Raw genomic sequence first — 23,317 nt, forward strand, 5'->3', positions numbered from 1 at the left:
CGCCAAACCAGGACGTACATTTACATCCGTGGTCGTTAAAGGGTTAAGTAAGTGCAGTAAAAAAGAACACCAAATTTGATAAGTTATTTTTTATTATTTCAATTTCACCTCACCAATATTTTTATTTTATTATTATTTTTTGTTGTTGTTGTTTTGGAGCATATGTAAGGCTGCTTTCACACTATAGAATTATCCGTTATAATCTCTGTTAATCTCTTATAATGATATGTTAACAAAACCATTAAAAACGGACGTTAAATGGCCGTTACAAAATCCCATTGTAGTCTATGGGATTTTTACATTACCCGTTTTAACCAGTCATAGCCCATTATTAATAACAGACGTTATTTCGTGAATGGAGAAGGTAACGGAAGAAACAGTGCATGCACTATAATGTGATTTTGTAACGGACGTTTAATGGTTTTGTTAATGGATCATTATAACAGATCTATAAAACGGATGAATTTATAGTGTGAAAGGAACCTTATGGAAAAATAAAAGGCAGTCCCACAAAAAAACAAGGCCTTCTATAGATGGAAAAATAACAAGAGTTATGGATATTATAGGATAAGGAGGAAAAAAAATGAAAATTGACCTGGACAAGTAGTTTTTTTTTTATTTCCACATCCCTGTCTCTGATGTAAATATAAATCCAGCCTTAGCTCTAATGCTGCCAAGTTTAAACCAGCACCAGTTTTGGAGCTGTATCAGTTTTGAGATCCTTATCCCTCCCACCCTTTTTTCCTGTCGGGATGTTGCTGGCCGTAGTAATGACTCTCCTCTGCTAACAATTAGCTATATGGGCATTTCTTATTTGACATAGGAAAGCAGGATGTGCTGAGCAGTTGGCATCAAGTTGGAGAAATCAGGGTAGAGGAGTATTAAAACAATGGCATCTTTAGTCATTTGCTTCTGCCATTTAAAACCCCTTAAAGACCAGGCCATTCTTCATTTTTGCATTTTCACTTTTTCCTTCACACCTAAAAATCATAACGCTTTAAATTTTCCACCTACAGACCCATATGAGGTCTTTTTATGTGCCACCAATTTTACTTCGTAATCTACGAGAATTTTTTTTTTTTTTTTTAAATGTATGTATGTACATAATGTGTGTGTGTGTGTGTGTGTGTGTGTGTGTGTGTGTTGAGGGGGAAAAAAAAAACTATTTTATAACTTTTGGGGGCTTCCGATTCTACGCAGTGCATTTTTAGGTTAAAATGACACCTTATCTTTATTCTGTAGGTCTATACGGTCGCAAAGATATCTAATTTATACAGGTTTTATATTACTACTTAAAAAAAAAAAATTATAAACTACATGCACCAAAATTAGTATGCTTAAAATTGTCATCATCTTCTGACCCATATAACTTATTTTTCCGCATACGGGGATGTACAAGGGATTTTTTTTGCACTGTGATCTGAAGTTATTATCTTTATCATTTTTGTTTTGATGGGACTTTTTGATCACTTTATATTAGCATTTTTTTTGTGTATACAAAATGACCAAAAATATGCAATTTTTAATTTTTTTAATTTTTTTTTTTTACATATACGCCATTGATCGTGCGGCTTAATTAACATTATATTTTTATAGTTCAGACATTTACTCATGCGGCGATACCACATATATTTTTATATGGAATTTGGGTAAGGGGACGGGGGGGGGGGATTTAAACTTTTAGTATGGAAGGGGTTAATTAACATTTATTAACTTTTTAAACACCCTTTTTTCGTCCCCATAGGCGACTATCTGCTGATTGCATACACAGTTCAATGCTATGCCAACGCATAGCATTGATCAGTGAGGGTGGGTTCAAACTACGTTTTGACGATACGGGGACCAACCGGAGTGGCTCAGATAGTGACTCTGATCGGCTCATTTTTGTCCAATATCCGGTTTTCCAACTGAACCTAAAACCGCGGGATACCACAGATTTAGGTCCGGTCAGAAAACCAGATATGGTTACTATCTGACGCCGGTCGGCTTAAATGAATGAGATCAGGGCCAGGGCCGGCTAGGATATGGGAGTGCCCAGTTTTCACCCTGCCCTGCCGGTTCCCATATCAAAACATAGTGTGAACCCACCCTTATCAGCACTCTGCTGCTTCAGCCTGGAGAAGCAGATCACCGATCGGATGTACAGGAGGCAGGCAGGGTTCCTTTTTCTTTTTCACGGACCACTGTACCAAAAATCTGTCAGACACCTGTGGGGCGTAAATGCTCACTGCATCCTCATTACATTCCGTGAGTTGCTGTCATAGCCATTAATGCACTAACAATATAGACTACATTCTGATATATTGCAAACAGAGCAGCAGAGCAAGTGGTCATTTTTCACTGCAGCTTACAGTGACATACAGTCATGGCCGTAAATGTTGGCACCCCCCAAATTTTTCTAGAAGATAAAGGATTTCTCACAGAAAAGGATTGAAGTAACACATGTTTTGCTATACACATGTCTATTCCCTTTGTGTGTATTGGAACTAAACCAAAAAAGGAGGAACAAAGCAAATTGGACATAATGTCACACCAAACTCCAAAAATGGGCTAGACAAAATTATTGGCACCCTTTCAAAATTGTGGGAGAATAAGATTATTTCAAGCATGTGATGCCCCTTTAAACTCACCTGGGGCAAGTAACAGGTGTGGGCAATCTAAAAATCACACCTGAAAGCAGATAAAAAGTAGAGAAGTTCACTTAGTATTTGCATTGTGCGTCTGTGTGTGCCACACTAAGCATGGACAACAGAAAGAGGAGAAGAGAACTGTCTGAGGACTTGAGAACCAAAATTGTGGAAAAATATCAACAATCTCAAGGTTACAAGTCCATCTCCAGAGATCTAGATTTGCCTTTGTCCACAGTGTCCAACATTATAAAGAAGTTTGCAACCCATGGCACTGTAGCTAATCTCCCTGGGCGTGGACGGAAGAGAAAAATTGATGAAAGGTGTCAACGTAGGATAGTCATGATGGTGGATAAGCAGCTCCAAACAAGTTCCAAAGATATTCAAGCTGTCCTGCAGGCTCAGGGAGCACGAGTTTCAGCGTGAACTATCTGCCGACATTTAAATGAAATTAAAACCACTATGGCAGGAGACCCAGGAGGATCCCACTGCTGACACAGACATAAAAAAGGAAGATTTCAGTTATTTTTTCCAAAGCGTGTGCAACCAAATATTAAGTTAAGGAGTTTGGTGTGACATTATGTCCAATTTGCTTATTTTCCTCCTTTTTTGGTTTATTTCCAATACACAAAAAGTGAATACACGTGTATAGCAAAACATCAGGGGTGTGGAACTTTCATAAAAAACTACTTGTCCATGGAGCAAAATCTACTTTTCCCTCATGACGATCCACTTGTCAGGGCCAATTTTTCGCTTTTACGCTCTAATTTTTGTACTCCTCGCCCTAGCCATAACTACCTACTATAATGATACCTTTTAATTTTTCAATAACATTCTCTGAACAAAAAAAATTATATATATATATATATATATATATATATATATATATATATATATATATATATATATTTATTTTTTTTTCTTTTCTACGCCATTTACCTTGTGGTTGAGGTAACATGTTATTTTTATACTTTAGGCGCCTGATTACAGCAATACCAGATTTGTATAGTTTACGTCATGTTTTACTAATTCTGGACTTTTTCAAAAAATTTTAATTGCCATTTTTTAACCCCTGTAGCTTTATTTTTTTCTGCATACCAGGGTGTATGAGGGCTCATTTTTTGCGCCATAATCTGTTTTTTGTATCGGTACCACTTTGGTATTGATCTGACTTTAATCGCTTTTTAACTTTTTTTTCCTGGGATATTATAAAAATTGCAAATCTGTGGTTTGGTATTTTTTTTTACATTTACCGTACGGGATACATAATGTTATATTTTAATAAGTTGTACAATTACGCACGAAGCGATACCAAATATGTTTATTTTTTATTATGTTTGCATGTTTTTATATAGGAAAAGGGGGCGATTTGAACTTTTAACATGGAAGGGGTTAATGCAGCGGTCTTCAAACTGTGGCCCTCCAGATGTTGCAAAACTACAACTCACAGCATGCCCGGACTTTTTTATTTTTTATGTTATTTATTTTATTTTTTTATATTACACTTATAGGAGGAATCATTAGATTCCTCATACAGATGAATAGAGTTCTATTGAACTCTATTAATCTGTGTGCTCTGTGATCCATTGATAGAGCCTGGTCCAGCCAGGATCTATCAATGACAGAGCGGGACAGCAGGGGATCTCCCCCCGCGATCCACCCCACTAGCCTACCAGGGAGCATTCACATGTCCCTTAAGACGCCGCTGTCAGCTTTGACGGCGGCGATCTAAAGGGTTAATAGCCAGCCACGGCGATCGCTGCATACTGGCTATTAGCGGCAGCCCCCGGCTACTGAGAACAGCCGGCGGCTGCAGAGTATGGAGCAGGCAGGAATCCCGAGCCCGCTCCATACATACTGCAGAGCGCCGCAAGCATCTCCCCGTGCAGGCGCGCCTCCTCCCCTCAGCTCTCCGAAGCTACAGCTGGGGGAGTGAAGGCAGAGGACGCAGGTCTACACGGGGAGCAAGAAGCCACGCCCCCTCATCTCCCCCCGCACGTCTGCAGAGCAGGGGAGAGAAGACAAATACACAGCTTCTCATCTCCCCTGCTCTGCTTCCGAGGACACAGGGTGCAGAATATGGAGCGGGCAGGCCGCTCCATACAGACTGCAGATCACCGCCGCACATATCAGGTCCGGCCCTGCTTGCCCGAAGCCGGGCTAAGGGCCGGACAAATTTCACCTACCCGGCGCCCCAAACTGCTAGTCCCGGGCATCGGGCGATAGGAATTCCACATCCCTGAAACATGTGTCAGTGCAATCCTTTTCTATGAGAAATACTTCATTTTCTAGAAAAATTTCAGGGGAGCCAACATTTACGGCCATGACTGTAGTTCTCCTTGGTTAACTAGAACCACAGTGAAGTATTTTTGTATGTTTAGACATTTTCCAAATATGCAATGCCCATCCGAAAGTTAACAAACAAGAGGCAGTAATACAGTTGTATTAATTCAAGTATTGAATACTAGCAAGCTTTGACTAGCAACATGAAAACTGACTTACGACCTTCCACCTTGGTTGTCAAGAACACTTTTAAAAAGGATCCTAACATACTGAAGATTATGGAAAACTAAAATGACCCAATGTTCTTGCAACAAGCCAATGAACCAACAATGGCCCCTTGCATGTAAAATTTCCAAGGAAAAAGACCTTGTAGATGCAGATTCCCTAGCAACTAACAAAGCCTTGTCAACTGACTCAACACTCAAATATATTGTACTAACAATAGGAGACAGGCATTCAAGCTGCTGTTCAGAGCCACACTTTGGGCAGAATGGCACAGCATGCAAACCTATTTTTTCCAGAGTGAAAAGAGACACACACACACACAAACAGACTGAGTCTATTATAAATCAATTGGGTTCTTCAGGATGCACAGAAGCCATGATCCTTATGTAAGCAGCGCCTAAGGCTGCATTCACACTACGTTTGCAGCCTAAAGCTGGGACATTTCAAAACCGAGCACTCCGTACCCCAGCCCACGCAGCTTCTCATTCACTTTAAATAAGCCGACCGGAGTCAGATAGTGACTTCGGTCGGCTCATTTTGCCCAGTATCCGGTTTTGTGACCGTACCTAAAAACTGTGGTATCCTATGGTTTGAGGTCCGGTCAGAAAACCGGATACGGGGCAAAAAAATTAGCCAACCGGAGTCACTTTGACTCTGGTCGGCTCATTAAAGTGAATGGGTTTCGGCAAAGGTCCAGCTGGGATTTGGGAGCTCCAGGTTTTGAAATTTCCCAGCTGGACTCGGCAGCCATAGGCTGCAATTGTAGTGTGAATGCAGCCGTAGGCTGAAAATTTCAGGTTTTTACTGGAGCATTTATAACACACCTACAGAATAGGTCATACATATTCTGTAGCTATACACCTCTAGGATCCCTACTTAAGTTGAAATTGAGGGCTTCCTGGTCATATGAATTCTGTTTTTGGCTGCCAGAAGTGGATGAGTAGAAGGGAAAAAAATTAAAAATCCAACTCATTGACTAATTCTCTTGCGACATATGACAGTGGTTGCTGGCTGCCATCAGTAGACTCTCAGGGGGATTTATCAAAACCTGTGTAGAGGAAGACTGGTGCAGTTGCTTTTAGCAACCAGATTGTTTCGTTTTTAAAGAGACCTGTGAAAATTGAAAGCAGCGATCTGATTGGTTGCCATGGGCAACTGCACCACTCTTCCTCTACACAAATTTTAATAAATCTCACCCTCACTGACTGTTGATGACTGACATCTAATCACACTGACTGCAGCATTTAAAGGGTTAAATGACCAACATCAATAGCAATCACTGCATTTAAAAGGACAAATAACAGCTGCTGAGTTTTGAGTGACTGATGGAGGTGATTGCAGGGGGCTGATCAGGTGATATGGCTGGCCATATTAGCAATGTTGATAGTTTGCCTCAGACACTAGCATCTTTTTGATCAGTTTAAGTAATTCAATGATTGCTTGTAATAGTTACCTTTAGGATCTTTGGGGAGATCAAAACATGTTCGGAGGAAAAGTGGAGCAGTTGCCCATGGCAACCAATGAGATTGCTTATTTTATATTCCAGAGGCAAAAAAAAATAAATTAAAAAATCTTACCAGTTTCTATCAGCAAATGTTTCACTTTTCCTCTACCTACCCATTAAAGTCTAAAAATAACGGGGGAGATTCATCAAAACCTGAGCAAAGGAAAAGTTGACCATAGCAACCAGTTTTTAATTAAAAAAAATAAAAATATGCTATAGGTAACTCAGCAACTTTTGCTCTGGACAGGTTTTGATAAATCTACCCCAATAAGTTTAATACAAAGAAATGACTCTTCCTTTCCTATTTTTTTTTATTTTTTTTAAGGGAAAAAAAAAAGCTAAAAACTAAAAACAATCTAAAAATATTTGGTATCACTGTGTGCAGAAGCCCACAGTGATACTAACCCACAGAATAAAAACCAACATGTCATAATTGCCATAAAGTGCACTGTGTCAAAACAACCAAAATGTTAAATACCATGCTACAAGCTCCTCTAATACAAGACAAAAAAAATTGAAACTGTAGTTAAAAAAAAATAAATAAAAATGCTTGAAATTGCACAAAGGAGGCCTTGAGCTGATAATTCCTACTGTAACATTTAACCAATGATTTCTTAGACCATAACTGTTTTGGTATAGTTAGTATAAGAAGATGTACGGTAAAAGAAGGGATCCCACATAATTTTTTTTCTATTTTTAGCCAAAACCAGAAGTGGAATCGACACACCAACACTGACCAAACCTTAAAACGAGAAAATTAGCTCAAACATTTCAATTCTAAGGAATAAAATTAGCTAAGTACATGCACAATCAATATACAATGGTTAACAAGTATATAAGGCAAGTGTTTGGAAAAATGATATCAAAGCCATGGTGCACGAGTTTTCTTATGCACTTCGGGACAACTTACTTGCTGGTTCACAGGGCCTGGAGCAAGGACACCAATATCCAAGGAATCTCCATCAAAAAGGTCGTTGGGACTGATTCCACTCTCACTCAAAGCAGCAAGCAACAAATCTTGCCCTGGATCCATCATCTAAATTACAGAGGGTAAAAAAATAAAAAAAATCATCAAGCAGATATTACAGCATATGTATACATTATTTTTCTTCCTTGTACAGTTCAAACTACAACAAGAGACACCTTAAAGGAAATATGCAGTGAACAAAACTTATCCCCGATCCATAAGGAGATAAGTGTCTGATCAGGGGTGGTCTAACCACTGGGACCTACGCGATCTCCTGCACACAGCATGACGTTGCAGTCAACACGCCTCCACCATGTATCTCTATGGGAGAGGCAGCGTTCGTGCATACCCCATAGAGCTGTATGGGGAGGGGGCATACTGCCGACCTCAGTGAGGTTGACACTACGCGCATAAGCCAGCTTACAGCGCAGCAATGCAGGCTCCCCCGTTTGTGAGATTGCGGGAGTCCCAGCGGTCGGACTCCCCGGGATCAGAAACTTTCCGCCTATCCTGTGGATAGGGGATCAGTTTTGTTCGCTGCAGATGTCCTTTAAATGAAGTAGCTTCTGAATAACTCACCTGGGATTTTGCCCTTGAAATTTTTTTTTAAAAAAAGACCTGCTGGTCTCTTATTATCAGCCTTGAAGGGGTACTCCACCCTTAGACATCTTATTTCCTATATAAAGCATAAGGGATAAGATGTCTGATCACGGGGGTCCCGCTGCTGGGAACCCCTGCAATCTCTCCTGCAGCACCCCCTGTCATCTGCTGCATGGAACGAACTTCACATCCACTCCCATAGACTTGTATTGAGGGGGCGGCCCGTGACATTACGAGGGAGCAGGGCAGTGATGATACTCCGGCCCGTGTATCGCTCGTCATGAGGCACAGAGTGAAGTCTGCTCCGTGCAACAGATAACAGGGGGATAAGATGCCTAGGGGCGGAGAACCCCTTTAACTGATAAGGACTTGTTCCCATCTATCGAGCAAAGTTACCCTATGGCAAGGTGGTAAAAACCCCTGAGTGAAACTTATGTCAGAATCGATCCACATTGTTGCCAATGGGATCGTTCTTATCTGCTATGGAAAGCCAGACAAGACAAAAAAAATTATTTAAGAAGTCTTCTGCTGTGTTTTCCTATCAGGCATTGAAACTTTTTAGAAGACAAGGCCCGATTATTATTACGATGCATTTTTGTCTCAGCTGTAGCACAAAAATAAAACTAACCCTGAGGCTTTAGATGTCAGTTTCAGCCCAACCCACTGACTTCAGCAGGACTGACCGACTGTCTAAAACAGTGTTTTCCCTACAGTGTGTTTCCAGCTGTTGCAAATCTACAACTCCTAGCATGCCCAGACAACAAAAGGCGGGGATGCTGGGAGTTGTAGTTATTCAACAGCTGGAGACACACCACTTGGAAAACACTGGTCTAAAATGTATGGTGGCCTCTTGGCTATCTGCAAAAAATAAAAAATAATTATCTTCAAGGACAGTAGGATCGGGCATGATTGCTTTCAACTACCTAAACCCCTTAGTTTTTAGGGATAAGTTGCCACCAGAAATGTCTGGTAGTGGCTTACTACTCGTTTCCAAAATGAGAACACAAGACCATTCTCCCCATACACTCAAGTGTCTGGCATGGGCAATTTGAAGGGATAGCTGTTTGTAAGGCCCACAGCTATTGAAGGTGTACAATCAATTTAAGAACGGTAAAGATTAGTGTTTCAAAACCTGTGGATCTCTAGCTGCTAAACTACAGCTCCCAGCAGGTTCTGCTGGAAGTCGTTTTGCAACAACTGGAGAGCCACATGTTGGGGGATTATCGGTAAAGATGACTAACTACAATCTACCTAGTAAAAAAAAAAAAAAAAGCAATAAATGAATTCAAAACAGCAGCAGATTTCAGAATGGCACTTAAGGAAGGCTACTAACAAAACTGAAAATATGGAGGAATACAGTAGTGCTTAAATGAAAATGTATGATGTATGAGCATGTATAATGTCACCCACCTACTATAGGAAGAGGCTAGGCACTTTACTATGCCCCTGATGCCAAAGAACTGAACTAAACGGAAACCAAAGCAACAAAGAAAATTGCCCTGATTGTGATCTCCAGGTCAATGACCCAAATGCTCCTTGAAACTTCTACAAATAGAGCTTGGCTGAAACCCCATAATAGAACGAAAGGTGACTGATCACTGACCTGTGCATCACGAAGCATCTGTTCCTAAATATCGGGGTAAATAGCCCAAAGAGACAACCAATGGCACACCAAAACCACGCTGTGGGATAAAACACGTGGTGCCGCCAGGTCTAAGCGATCACAAGGTGTCCGGAAGGAGTCCCAATGAATGGACGGGAGAGACTATGACAAGGTGCTGGGGTCCAACAGGGAGGACGCGTTGTGCAGAGGTCAGTGCCGTCTCCTATGACACCACGTGTTCACAATATAAACTTCCGGGTTGGGCCAAGATGACTAATGCAACGTCCAGTGATGAAAGAGAAACGGGCCGGGTACAGGCTAAACTCTTAACCCCGCCGCCAGCTCCGCGGGAAGCGGGAGACGGAAGCGCCCGGTCCAGGTCAGCAGCCCCTGTCCCGCCGCTTCACCACACAATAGACAGTGCGAGAGGAAGCCGGGCGCCGCTCTGCCGTTCACTGACAGAGTCCCCGGGCGCTGAGGTGCCGGTGTGACAGGACGGTACGGGCCCGTATGGTGTCGCTGCGAGATGCCGCTGTACAGACACGAAGGTACCGCACACACAGGGAGGACTCTATGTACACCCAGACGTCTACAGAGCTCCAGGGGATGCGGTGAGGCAACCGGGGCAGCGCAACTCTCCCTCAGGCCTCCGGGGCCTCAGCGAACCCTCCAACACACGCACTCGCGAATCTAAAACCACACGGAGGAATCCCCCAATCTGCCTGCCCTCTCTAGTCACTCACTGTGCTGGTTTCTTTCGCGTCGTCACTCCGCTGCTGTGTCACCACTAACTGCTGCTGTTAGTCCGAGCCGCCGCTTTCTACCTCACAGCCGCCATCTTTACCAGGGAAACACCACAGCTCAGTACCACGTGACCCGCGCAGCAGCCTGAGGCCTGTCCACCCGCCCCCGCTCAGCACCGACCGATCTCTGCCCGTCTGCCGCCTCTCCCCCGGCTTCTTGCCAGTATGGCCGGTCCCCGCGGGTGCCGCTCTGGTGATTTTATTATAATCCATAATTATTATTATTTTGTAGGGTTTCAAGAAGAAGGCGGTTGAGAGCCACGTGACATGAAGACCCTCCTAGGAAATTACGTCGTGGGGACGGTAAAGGGAGGGGACTTGTCGTGTTGCGTACGCCATCTTGAGAAGGTCAGGTCAGCAGTGTGTCAGGTGACTGGGGATGCGGCGCGTGCGAGTCTCGCGTTATCTCCGAGTTGACCTAGGCAGGTTACACGTAGTTTTCTTTGTGTACAGTTTAAAGTGAATTCTACCATTTCCTTTAAAGAGTACATGTCACCGAACTAAGCTTCCAATATACTGTTCCTTATTTAATTAGAAAACACTTTGCTATTTCCTTGCTGCTTAACCCCTTAAGGACTCAGCGTTTTTCCATTTTTGCACTTAGGCTTTTTTCCTCCTTACCTTTAAAAAATCATAACCCTTTCAATTTTGCACCAAAAAATCCATATTATGGCTTATTTTTTGCGCCCCCAATTCTACTTTGTAATGACGTCAGTCATTTTACCCAAAAATCTACAGCGAAACGGAAAAAAAAATCAAAAGTGAAGAAAAAACACCATTTTGTAACTTTTGGGGGCTTCCCAAAGTAGGTACATACAATTAAAATGATACCCTACTTATAAAGGTTTGATTTTTGTTGTTCTTCTGGGGGGAAAAAATCATAACTACATGCAGGAAAATGTATACGTTTAAAATTGTCAAATTTTTGACCCCTATAACTTTTTTATTTTTCCACGTATGGGGCGGTATGAGGTCTCATTTTTTGCGCCGTGATCTGAGGTTTTTAGCTCTACCATTTTTGTATTGATCGGACTTTTTGATCGCTTTTTATTCACTTTTTTCATGATATAAAAAGTGACCAAAAATACGCTATTTTGGACTTTGGAATTTTTTTTGCGTGTACGCCATTGACCGTGCGGTTTAATTAACGATACATTTTTATAATTCGGACATCTCCGCACGCGGAGATACATGTTTATCTTTATTTACACTGTTTTTTTGTTTTTTTTAATGGGAAAAGGGTTGATTCAAACTTTTATTAACCCCTTAAGGACTCAGGGTTTTTCAGTTTTTGCACTTTCGTTTTTTCCTCCTTACTTTTTAAAAATCATAACCCTTAAAATTTTCCACCTAAAAATCCATATTATGGCTTATTTTTTGCGTCACCAATTCTACTTTGCAGTGACATTAGTCATTTTACCCAAAAATGCACGGCGAAACGGGAAAAAATCATTGTGCGACAAAATTGAAGAAAAAATGCCATTTTGTAAATTTTGGGGGCTTCCGTTTCTATGCAGTGCATATTTCGGTAAAAATTGCACCTTATCATTATTCTGTAGGTCCATACGGTTAAAATGATACCCTACTTATATAGGTTTGATTTTGTCGTACTTCTGGAAAAAATCATAACTACATACAGGAAAATTTATACGTTTAAAGATGTCATCTTCTGACCCCTATAACTTTTTTTTATTTTTCCACGTACAGGGCGGTATGGGGACAAATTTTTTGCGCTGTGATCTGAAGTTTTTATTGGTATGATTTTTGTTTTGATCAGACTTTTTGATCACTTTTTATTCATTTTTTAATGGTATAAAAAGTGACCAAAAATGCGCTTTTTTTGACTTTGGAATTTTTTTGCGCGTACGCCATTGACCGTGCAGTTTAATTTATGATATATTTTTATAGTTCGGACATTTACGCACGCGGCGATACCACATATTTTTTTATTTTCTTACACTGTTATTTTTTTAATGGGAAAAGGGGGGTGATTCATACTTTTATTAGGGAAGGGGTTAAATGACCTTTATGAACACTTTTTTTTAACTATTTTTTTTTTTTTTTTGCAGTGTTATAGGTCCCATAGGGACCTATAACATTGCACACACTGATCTTTTACACAGATCACAGGCGTGTATTAACACGCCTGTGATCAGTGTTATCGGCGCTTGACTGCTCCTGCCTGGATCTCAGGCACGGAGCAGTCATTCGCCGATCGGACAACGAGGAGGCAGGTAAGGGCCCTCCCGGTGTCCTGCAAGCTGTTCGGGACGCCGCGATTTCACAGCGGCGGTCCCGAACAGCCCGACTGAGCAGCCGGGTCACTTTCACTTTAGAAGCGGCGGTCAGCTTTGACCGCCGCTTCTAAAGGGTTAATACCGCACATCGCCGCGATCGGCGATGTGTGGTATTAGCCGTGGGTCCCGGCCGTTGATGAGCGCCAGGACCGACTCAATATGATGCGGGATCGCGGAGCGATCCCGCTTCATATCGCGGGAGCCGGCGCAGGACGTAAATATACATACTGCGTCGTTAAGGGGTTAAGGAAGGGGTTAAATTATTATTATTTTTTTGCAGTATTATAGCCCCCTCTAGTGGCTGTAAAACTGCATGCCCTGATCTCTTACATTGATCACTGGTTTCTCATAGGAAACCATTGAAAAATGATTCTGCCACTTGACTGCTCATGCCTGGATCTCAGGCACTAAGCAGTCATTCGGCGATCTGACACCAGGAGGCAAGGTAAAGGACCCTCCTCGTGTCATACAGCTGTTCGGGATGCCGCAATTTCGCCGCAGCGATCCTGAATAGCCCCCTTAGCTAACCGGCAACGTTTTACTTTCATTTTAGACGTTGCGTTCAACTTTGAATGCTGTGTCTAAATGGTTAATAGCGTGCAGCACCGCGATCAATGCCGTGCACTATTAGCCATGGGTCCCGGCCGTTGCTAGGTGCCGGGCCCAACACGTTGTGGCCCCGTGTTATAGAACGGGATCGGACTCAGTACGTACAGGTACGCCCTTAGTCCTTAAGGGATTTAAATTCTCAACCTTTGTTTTTTTTAATGTGATTGAAAAAACGGCCACTAGGTGGCTCTGTTCTGTTCCCTGCGCAAGGCAAGCAGTTAGTTTTGTCTCCTCTCTGCCTTGCTGGTGACCAAACTCAAGAAGTACGTGCGGAGCATGGCGAGGCACAGCTCTAGCAGGCTTCAGTGACATTGTGTATGCTGGGGAACGCCCACTTTCTCCTGCCGGGAGATCACACAATGTGAGCAAGGGGAAAAGGTATGATAGAGAGCTTTTTAAAGCTCGGAAATTTTTTTTAATGGCAGGAGGGCTGTTAGTTGTTAGTTTAGAAAATATGGTTTGATGACAAGTACTCTTTAAAGGGAGTTATCCAGGATTAGAAAAAACAGAACTGATTTATTCCAAAAAACAGCACCATGTCTGTCTTTAGGCTGTGTGTGGTATTGCAAATTCAGTTCCATTAAAATAAATAGCACAAAGATGTAATACCACCCATAAACTGAAGACAGGTGTGGTGTGTTTTTGGAAGACATTAGCTCTGTTTTTGTATTCCTGAATAACCCCTTAAATGGGCTTTGCTATGAAACTTTCATGGCTTAAAGGGGTACTTCCACTGGAAAACTTAATTTTTTTTTTTTTAATCAACTGGTGCCAGAAAGTTAAACAGATTTGTAAATTACATCTATTTAAAAATCTTAATCCTTCCAGTACTTATCATCTGCTGTATGCTCCACAGGAAGTTATTTTCCTTTTTGAATTTCCTTTCTGTCTGACTACAGTGCTCTCTGCTGACACCTCTGTCCATTTTAGGAACTGTCCAGAGCAGGATAGGTTTGCTATGGGGATTTGCTCCTACTCTAGACAGTTCCTAAAATGGACAGAGGTGTCAGCAGAGAGCACTGTGGTCGGACAGAAAGGAAATTCAAATAGAAAAGAACTTCCTGTGGAGCATGCAGCAGCTGATAAGTACTGGAAGGATTAAGGTTTTTAAATGGAAGTAATTTACAAATCTGTTTAACTTTTTGGCACCAGTTGATTTAAAAAAAAAATATATATATATATAAATATCTCTTTTTCAGTGGAGTACCCCTTTTAAAGCAGTGTTTGCAATCAGTGTGTCTTGGCTCTGTCAGAGCATGCTGGAAGTTGTAGTTATGCAATGGCTGGAGGCACCTAGGGTTGCGAAATACTGGCTTACATCATAGCTGTAAAGGGAGACATGTGAAAAGTTTTGATCAGCCAGGGTCTCAATGTTGAGATCTCCACTGAGCGCCAGGGAGAATGGAAAGGCTGGGCACTTCACTCCCTTGCTTGTATCCAACTGATTGCAGGAGATGGCCTCAGCATCGAGACCCTGATCGATGAAAACATTACAGGTCTGTGTAAGGAATAACATATAAGATATGCCATAAGTATATGTATGCCACATAGCACAAGATATGCCATAAAAGTGTTGATAGATAAATCCTGTGTAGAGTGGTGACATTGCCCATGGCAACCAATCAGATTGCTTCTTTCATTTTTCACAGGTCTCTTTAAAAATGAAAGAAGCAATCTGATTGTCTTGGGCAACAGCACCACTCTTTCTCTACACAGGTTTTGATAAATTCCGCCCTGATGACACATCCCCTATCTTTTGGATAGGGGGGATACATTTTTCTATCCTGGAATACTACTTTAACATTGTTTATATATAACACAGTCCTCACCATTTATCGCCTCGACAAGGTCAGAAGAAGCCATTTTTGCCACTATTGTTTAGAAGGAATAATATTGTATGTGGCATTGTCCATGTTCTCATTCTAAGCTTTAAAGGGGTACTCAGGTGAAAACCTTTCTTCTTTTAAATCAACTGGTGGCAGAAAGTTAAACATATTTGTAAATTACTTATATTAAAAAATCTTAATCCTTCCAGTACTTATTAGCTGCTGAATGCTACAGAGGAAATTCCTTTCTTTTTGGAACACAGAGCTCTCTGCTGACATCTCTGTCCATTTTAGCAACCATGCATAGCAGATGTATGCTAAGGGCAGCATGGTGGCTCAGTGGTTAGCACTGCTTCCTTGCAGTGCTGGGGACTTGGGTTCAAATCCCACTAAGGACAACAATAAATAAAGCATTATTATTATTATTATTATTATTATAATAACATCAGCAGAGAGAACTGTGCTTGGGATGTCATCAGAGAGCATTCCAAAAAGAAAGGAATTTCCTCTGTAGTATTCAGCAGCTAATAAGTACAGGAAGGATTAAGATTTTTTAATAGAAGTAATTTACAAATATGTTTAACTTTCTGCCACCAGTTGATTTAAAAGAAAAAAGGTTTTCACCAGAGTACCCCTAAGGACTCAGCCCATTTTGGCCTTAAGGACTCAGACAATTAAATTTTTACGTTTTCATTTTTTCCTCCTCGCCTTCTAAAAATCATAACTCTTTTATATTTTCATCCACAGACTAGTATGAGGGCTTGTTTTTTGCGCGACCAGTTGTCCTTTGTAATGACATCACTCATTATATCATGAAATGTATGGCGCAACCAAAAAACACTATTTTTGTGGGGAAATTAAAATGAAAAACGCAATTTTGCTAATTTTGGAAGGTTTTGTTTTCACGCCGTACAATTTATGGTAAAAATGACGTGTGTTCTTTATTCTGAGGGTCAATACGATTAAAATGATACCCATTATTATATACTTTTATATTATTGTTGCGCTTAAAAAAAATCACAAACTTTTTAACCAAATTAGTACGTTTATAATCCCTTTATTTTGATGACCTCTAACTTTTTTTATTTTTCCGTATAAGCGGCGGTATGGGGGCTCATTTTTTGCGCCATGATCTGTACTTTTTTTTGATACCACATTTGCATATAAAAAACTTTTAATATATTTTTTATAATTTTTTTTTTAATAAAATGTATTAAAAAAGTAGGAATTTTGGACTTTTTTTATTTTTTTTCGTTCACGCCGTTCACCGTACGGGATCATTAACATTTTATTTTAATAGTTCGGATATTTACGCACGCGGCGATACCAAATATGTCTATAAAAAATGTTTTTTACGCTTTTTGGGGGTAAAATAGGAAAAAACGGATGTTTTACTTTTTTATTGGGGGAGGGGATTTTTCACTTTTTACTTTTACATTTTTTAACATTTTTTTTTTACACTTGAATAGTCCCCATAGGGGACTATTCATAGCAATACCATGATTGCTAATACTGATCTGTTCTATGTATAGGACATAGAACAGATCAGTATTATCGGTCATCTTCTGCTCTGGTCTGCTCGATCACAGACCAGAGCAGGAGACGCCGGGAGCCGCACGGAGGAAGGTGAGGGGACCTCCGTGCGGCGTTATGAGTGATCGGATCCCCGCAGCGCTGCGGTCGATCCGATCGTTCATTTAAATCGCGAACTGCCGCAGATGCCGGGATCTGTATTGATCCCGGCACCTGAGGGGTTAATGGCGGACGCCCGCGAGATCGCGGGCGTCGGCCATTGCCGGCGGGTCCCTGGCTGCGATCAGCAGCCGGGATCAGCCGCGCATGACACGGGCATCGCTCCGATGCCCGCGGTTATGCTTAGGACGTAAATGTACGTCCTGGTGCGTTAAGTACCACCTCACCAGGACGTACATTTACGTCCTGCGTCCTTAAGGGGTTAACAGAAGTCATGAAATCTTGCAGATGTGCAATGTGATAGAGATACCAGAAACATCTCTGTATACAGAAAGTGACTTGAGAGATTTTAGACATGTTTTAAGAGCTGCCAAAGCTGTCTTATTAGGATTTCTTTAAAGGGGTACTCCGGTGAAAACCTTTTTACTTTTAAATCAACTGGTGGCAGAAAGTTAAACATATTTGTAAATTACTACTAAAAAATCTAAATCCTTCCAGTACTTATTAGCTGCTGAATGCTACAGAGTAAATTATTTTCTTTTTGGAACACTGATGACATCACGAGCACAGTGCTCTCTGCTGACATCTCTGTCCATTTTAGCAACCATGCATAGCAGATGTATGCTAAGGGCAGCATGGTGGCTCGGTGGTTAGCACATAAGTATATATTTATACCCCCCAGCCAGCGCATACTGTGACCCTGCCAGCGCATTTGACCTAATTTTCTATTGCAGCTATATGTGACAACCATACCTATCAGAACGTGATGATCCTGACAGATATGCAGCTGCCGCTCTATGAATGAATAGTATATCTGTCAGGATCATCCGCCGAGCGGCTGCTGGAAGCGCTCCTGACATATATACTTGTCATATATAACGCTGTACAAATGCGCTATGTATAACAAGTATATATGTCAGGAGCGCATCCAGCGGCCGATGATCCTGACAGATATGAATGAATAGTATATCGCGGCAGCTGCATATGTATATAGAAGCGCTGTGGGGGGCAGATAACGCTATATGTCTGCCCCCCCCAGCACATCTATATACATATACAGCTGCCGGCGCTATGAATGAATAGTATATCTATCAGGATCATCTGGCCGGGCCGCTGCTGAATACGTTCTGATAGGTATGGTTGTCACATATAGCTGCAATAGAAAATTAGGGCAAATGCGCTGGCGGGGTCACAGTATGTGCTGGCGGGGGTATAGATATATACTTATAAATGCGCTGGCGGGGTCACAGTATGCGCTGGCGAGGGCTAGATATATACTTATAAATGCACTGGCAGGGGGTATAGATATATACTTATAAATGCGCTGGAGGGGGTCATATTTTTATTAATGCGCTGGCGGGGGCTAGATATATAGCGCTCTATGCCCCCCCCCAATAAACACTTTTATTATACATATGTCCTCTCACATTGTCCATTTTTAAAACCCCAGGGGGATCCCTGATTGGCTCCTCAGTACCGGCCATTCAGGGATCCCTGCGGGGAATTAAAAAATGGAAGTGATCGCAGGGTTGCGGAGCATGCCGCCCGTTCTCCTGCTTAATAACTTTTTATTGCATCGGGTGTCATAAGTGAGACCCAGTGCGATCAATCCCACAGCCCCTGTACTACAACCCCCATCATGGAACAGTCTTTTCCATGATGGGGGTAGTAGTACAAACACTAATGTAACCTGCCACCGGCAGACTCCTGTAGTGGGGAATTACTACTCCCAGCATGGAAACAAGTCTGTTCCATGAGGGGAGTAGTAGTAGTCCCTCAGCACTGCAGGAGTCTACTGATGTCACCTCTTCTGAGCATGCTCAGTAAAAATAATGTACGTTATAACAACGGGCATTAACGGGTGTATTTTCTAACATATGTACGGCCATAGACTTCAATGTTAAAAATAACATATGTTAATATACCCGTTTCTTGTGACGTGCGAAAAATTAGTGCATGTCACGTTATTTCTCCTGTCACAACTAACGTACGTTAGTCGTGACGTGTGACAAAGGGTAAACGAAAAAACCCATTGACTTGAATGGGGTTGTTTAACGTGTGCTAATAATTATGTTTCAAACGTACGTGTATTAACGGGAGAACCTCATAGTGTGAAAGCAGCCTTAGATGTTGTTTTAGGTATCAAATTGTGAGTATAAAAGCAAACAGCACTTCTCATTTTTTGATTCTTACAATAAAAATAAAATATTTTCATAAATGTTTCTTTCTTTATTTTTTTTTTTTAAATATTTACAATCCATGTATTGAGTTTTAGGAACAGTCCACACCTGCATTGGTGTCTCCAATGGGTGCCTCCACTACATGTTCCATCAAAATACTGGACAAGATAAAACACAATGCTGCTCAATTTTTTTCCCCCCAGTAAAATGCCAGACACTCTCACAGAAACCTGGCATATCCCATTGAAGTTAAAAGGAATCTCTCATCAGTTTCACCTGCAATTACCTGTTGGTACAGGCTGGTAGTGCGGGTGACACTGATAATGATACTTACCTATCCTCGATCTGTGGTCCCGATCACCATTATCTTCCTCGTTTAGGTGGAGCTGCTGCTTCCCCAAGCCTGCTCGCAGCCAGGATGAGTGAAGAAGCAGCAGCGGTGATGTCAGCGTGCTTCTGGAATGCACTAAGCCTGCCGCCCAAATAAGGAAGATAATAGGTGAACGGGACCACGGATCGGGGGTAGGTAAGTATCGTAATCATCAGTCCAATAACTCAAATAGAAAATAGGGCCGCACTCGCCTGTCCGGTTGCAGAGAATTTTAATATCTTCAGTGCAGTGTCTGGCAGTGCCAATTGTTATCGGTGTTGCCCACACTACCAGCCTGTACCAACAGCTTAGTGTGGGTGACCCTAATGACAGATTCCCTTTAAGCTAAATGCGACTTCTGGCAACCATTATAACTTTGACACATACTTTAATGTCTATACGTTAAATGGAGACTACACATGTGGTAAACCGCCTCTGAGACACAACCAATGCATGTAATTAGTAAGTAGAAGGAATGCCACTCTCAAATAGAAATTCGAGAGAGGAGAGGCACTGCTGTGGTAACTTTTGGGAACATTTTGCTGGTTATTTTTTGGGAGATGCTGCTGTTAGTATGTCAGAAAGGGTGGTATTGCTGTGAGTACTTGGAGAAGGCAGGGCACTGTTGTGGTAATTGTTTGAAGCAGTGGTGTGACAGGAACTAAGGAGTTATCAAAACCTGTTCATAGCAAAAGTAGTGCAGATGCCCGAAGCAACTCAGTGGATTATTTTTTTGGGGGGAAAATTAATGACACAATTTGATAGTTTTATGAGTAACTACACCACTTTTGCATTGCACAGGTTTTGATAAAACTCCCCACATGAGAAGGCAGGGAAATTTCAATGCTGTCTATTTAGAGACCGAGTTTTATAGTGGTGGAGACATTAAGGGAGATTTATCACACCTTGAGCAAAGGAACAGTTAAGCAGTTGCCCATAACAATCAATCATCAGATTTCATTTTTCAGAGACCATTTTTGAAATGAAACCTGGGATCTGGTTGCTATGGGTATATGTTCCACTGTTATATTGCACAAGGTTTGATAAATCTCTCCTATTGTTTTGAAATCAAGCATCTATGCACACCTCTTAACTTCTGCTAAGAGCAAAGAGGGACGCGCCCCCTAACCGTACCCACAGCTACGCCTCTAACTACACCCTCAGTCATGCCCTAACTGCAGAACTGTAATACCTCCTTAACAGCAATGATATTTAAAGCTGGCGTACACCTAGTGGCACCGAGTAAACTCCTACTAGTGAGCTACCTCTTATAGGGTGTGTTCACACGGCCGTTTGTCCCTGTTGTTTTTTTTATCCCTGTTTCAGCTCCATTTTTGCAGATTGTAAACGGATTAAAAACGTTTTTAAAAAAACATATTCATGTCAATGGGATGTTTTTTTACAATCCGTTTACATCCGTGTGCACTCATTTCCGTTTTTTTCATGGAAGAAAAAATCGGCACATTCAGTATTTTTTCTTCCGTGAAAAAAACGTAAGAAAACACGGACATCATAATTTTAACATTGAATTTATAGCAAACGGATGAACTTTTTAATGTCATCCGTTTGCACCCGGGTTTGAAATATCCGTAATTACATCTGAGCATGCTCAGAAGAGGTGACATCAGCAGACTCCTGCAGTGTTGTGGGACTACTACTACTCTCATCATGGAAACAAGTCTGTTCCATGATGGGAGTAGTAATTCCCCGGCAGCAGGAGTCTGCCGGTGGCTGAGGGGACTACATTAGTGTTTGTACTACAACCCCCATCATGGATCAGACTCTGTTCCATGATGGGGGTAGTACAGGGGCTGAGGGATTGATCGCACTGGGTCTCACTTCTGAGACCCGATCAGAAGTTATTAAGCAAGGGAAGCGGGCGGCATGGTCCGCAACCCTGCGATCATCGATGTATTTTACTTTCATTTTTAATTTCCCCGTGGGGAGCTCTGAATGGCCCGTACTGAGGAGCCAATCGGTGCTCCCTGCAGGGATTTTAAAATGGACAATGTATATTAAAAGCGCTTTGGGGGGCAAGATACGTAGCGCTATATATCTAGCCCCCCAGCACATTTATAGAGATATAACCCCCGCCAGCGAAAAAATATATACCCCGCAGTATGTGTGTGTGTGTATATATATATATATATATATATGTGTGTGTGACCCCCGCCAGTGCATTTATAATGTAACCCCAGCTTGCGCCTTTATAATTATATACCGCCCGCCAGCACAATTATCAATATATACCCTCCGGCATTCATAATGTAACCCCTGCCTGCACCTTTTATAATGATATACCCCCCGCCAGCGCAATTATCGATATATACCCCCCGCCAGTGCATTTATGTGACCCCCCCCGCAGGCGCATATGTCATTACTGCAGCGCGATGTATGAATAGTATTTTACTGGCAGAGCAGCGCACCAGCCGCTGCCGGCACGATGCTGCTGATAGAATACTATTCATACATTGTGCTGCAGCCTGCAGGGGGAAATTATATAGATGTGCTGTGGGGGCCAGGTATATAGTATTATCTGGCCCCCACAGCACTTCTATATAATATGCCCCTGCAGCGTGATGTATGAATAGTATTCTATCAGCAGCATCGCGCCAACAGCGGCTGGTGCGATGCTCTGCCAGTAAAATACTATTCATACATTGCGCTGCAGTAATGACATATGCGCCAGCAGGGGCGGTCACATAAATGCGCTGGCGGGGGGTATATAATTATAAAGGCGGGGGTTACATTATAAAGGCGCAATTATCCCCCCCCGCCAGCGCAATTATCAATATATACCCCCCCCCCCCGCCAGCGCATATGTCATTACTGCAGCGCGATGTATGAATAGTATTTTACTGGCAGAGCATCGCACCAGCCGCTGCCGGCGTGATGCTACTGATAGAATACTATTCATACATCACGCTGCAGGGGCATATTATATAGAAGTGCTGTGGGGGCCAGATAATACTATATACCTGGCCCCCACAGCACATCTATATAATATGCCCCTGCAGGCTGCAGCGCGATATATGAATAGTATTCAGCAGCATCGTGTCGGCAGCGGCTGGTGCGATGCTCTGCCAGTAAAATACTATTCATACATCGCGCTGCAGTAATGACATATGCGCCTGCGGGGGGGTCACATAAATGCGCTGGCGGGGGGTATATATTGATAATTGCGCTGGCGGGGGGTATATCATTATAAAAGGCGCAGGCAGGGGTTACATTATGAATACCCGGGGGGGGGGGGGTATATATTGATAATTGCGCTGGCGGATGGTATATAATTATAAAGGCGCAGGCGGGGGGGTCACACACACACATATATATATAATATATATATATATATATATATATATATATAATGTGTAATATGATGGCGGTGCAAGCAGCGAGTAGAGCCCCGGTCAAGGCAAGTTAGACATCTAGGAAGGATGCCGCAGCACACGGAGGATTTTCTCCTGAATTATGTCTCGTTTAGACATATTCAGGTCAATGACGTTTAAACACCCAATTTTTTTTCACTACGTCCACTACATCCACACATACTTCTGAACACACATATTCTTGTCACCTGCTCTGATCTAGATATACCTCGGTCAGGTTGATCGGGTTGCCCAATCTTCCCTTATTCACCATGGCAGTATAATGCTCACTCTCTATACTACGTATGCATGGACGGGGGAGCGGTCACGTGACACCCGGGTCAGCTGACACGGCGGGGTCAC

General features: G+C 42.2%; 1 protein-coding gene across 3 annotated transcripts in view; it reads right to left on the minus strand.

The window, feature by feature from the left end:
* SBNO1 (strawberry notch homolog 1) overlaps window positions 1–10,943 on the minus strand; it is a 123,669-nt gene extending 112,726 nt beyond the window's left edge. The window contains exons 1-2 of one of the 3 annotated variants that reach the window (XM_056535833.1): window positions 10,553–10,943; window positions 7,550–7,675 (exon numbers count right to left, since the gene is read on the minus strand). In XM_056535833.1, the coding sequence (XP_056391808.1) occupies window positions 7,550–7,675 (126 nt within the window). In that variant the 5' untranslated portion in view covers window positions 10,553–10,943. The other 2 variants (XM_056535840.1, XM_056535824.1) reach the window with 2 other exon arrangements.
* Between the last annotated feature and the right edge of the window lie 12,374 nt (window positions 10,944–23,317).

This window comes from Hyla sarda, chromosome 1 (genome assembly GCF_029499605.1).
Source record: "Hyla sarda isolate aHylSar1 chromosome 1, aHylSar1.hap1, whole genome shotgun sequence".
In the NCBI taxonomy this organism is placed as follows: Eukaryota; Metazoa; Chordata; class Amphibia; order Anura; family Hylidae; genus Hyla; species Hyla sarda.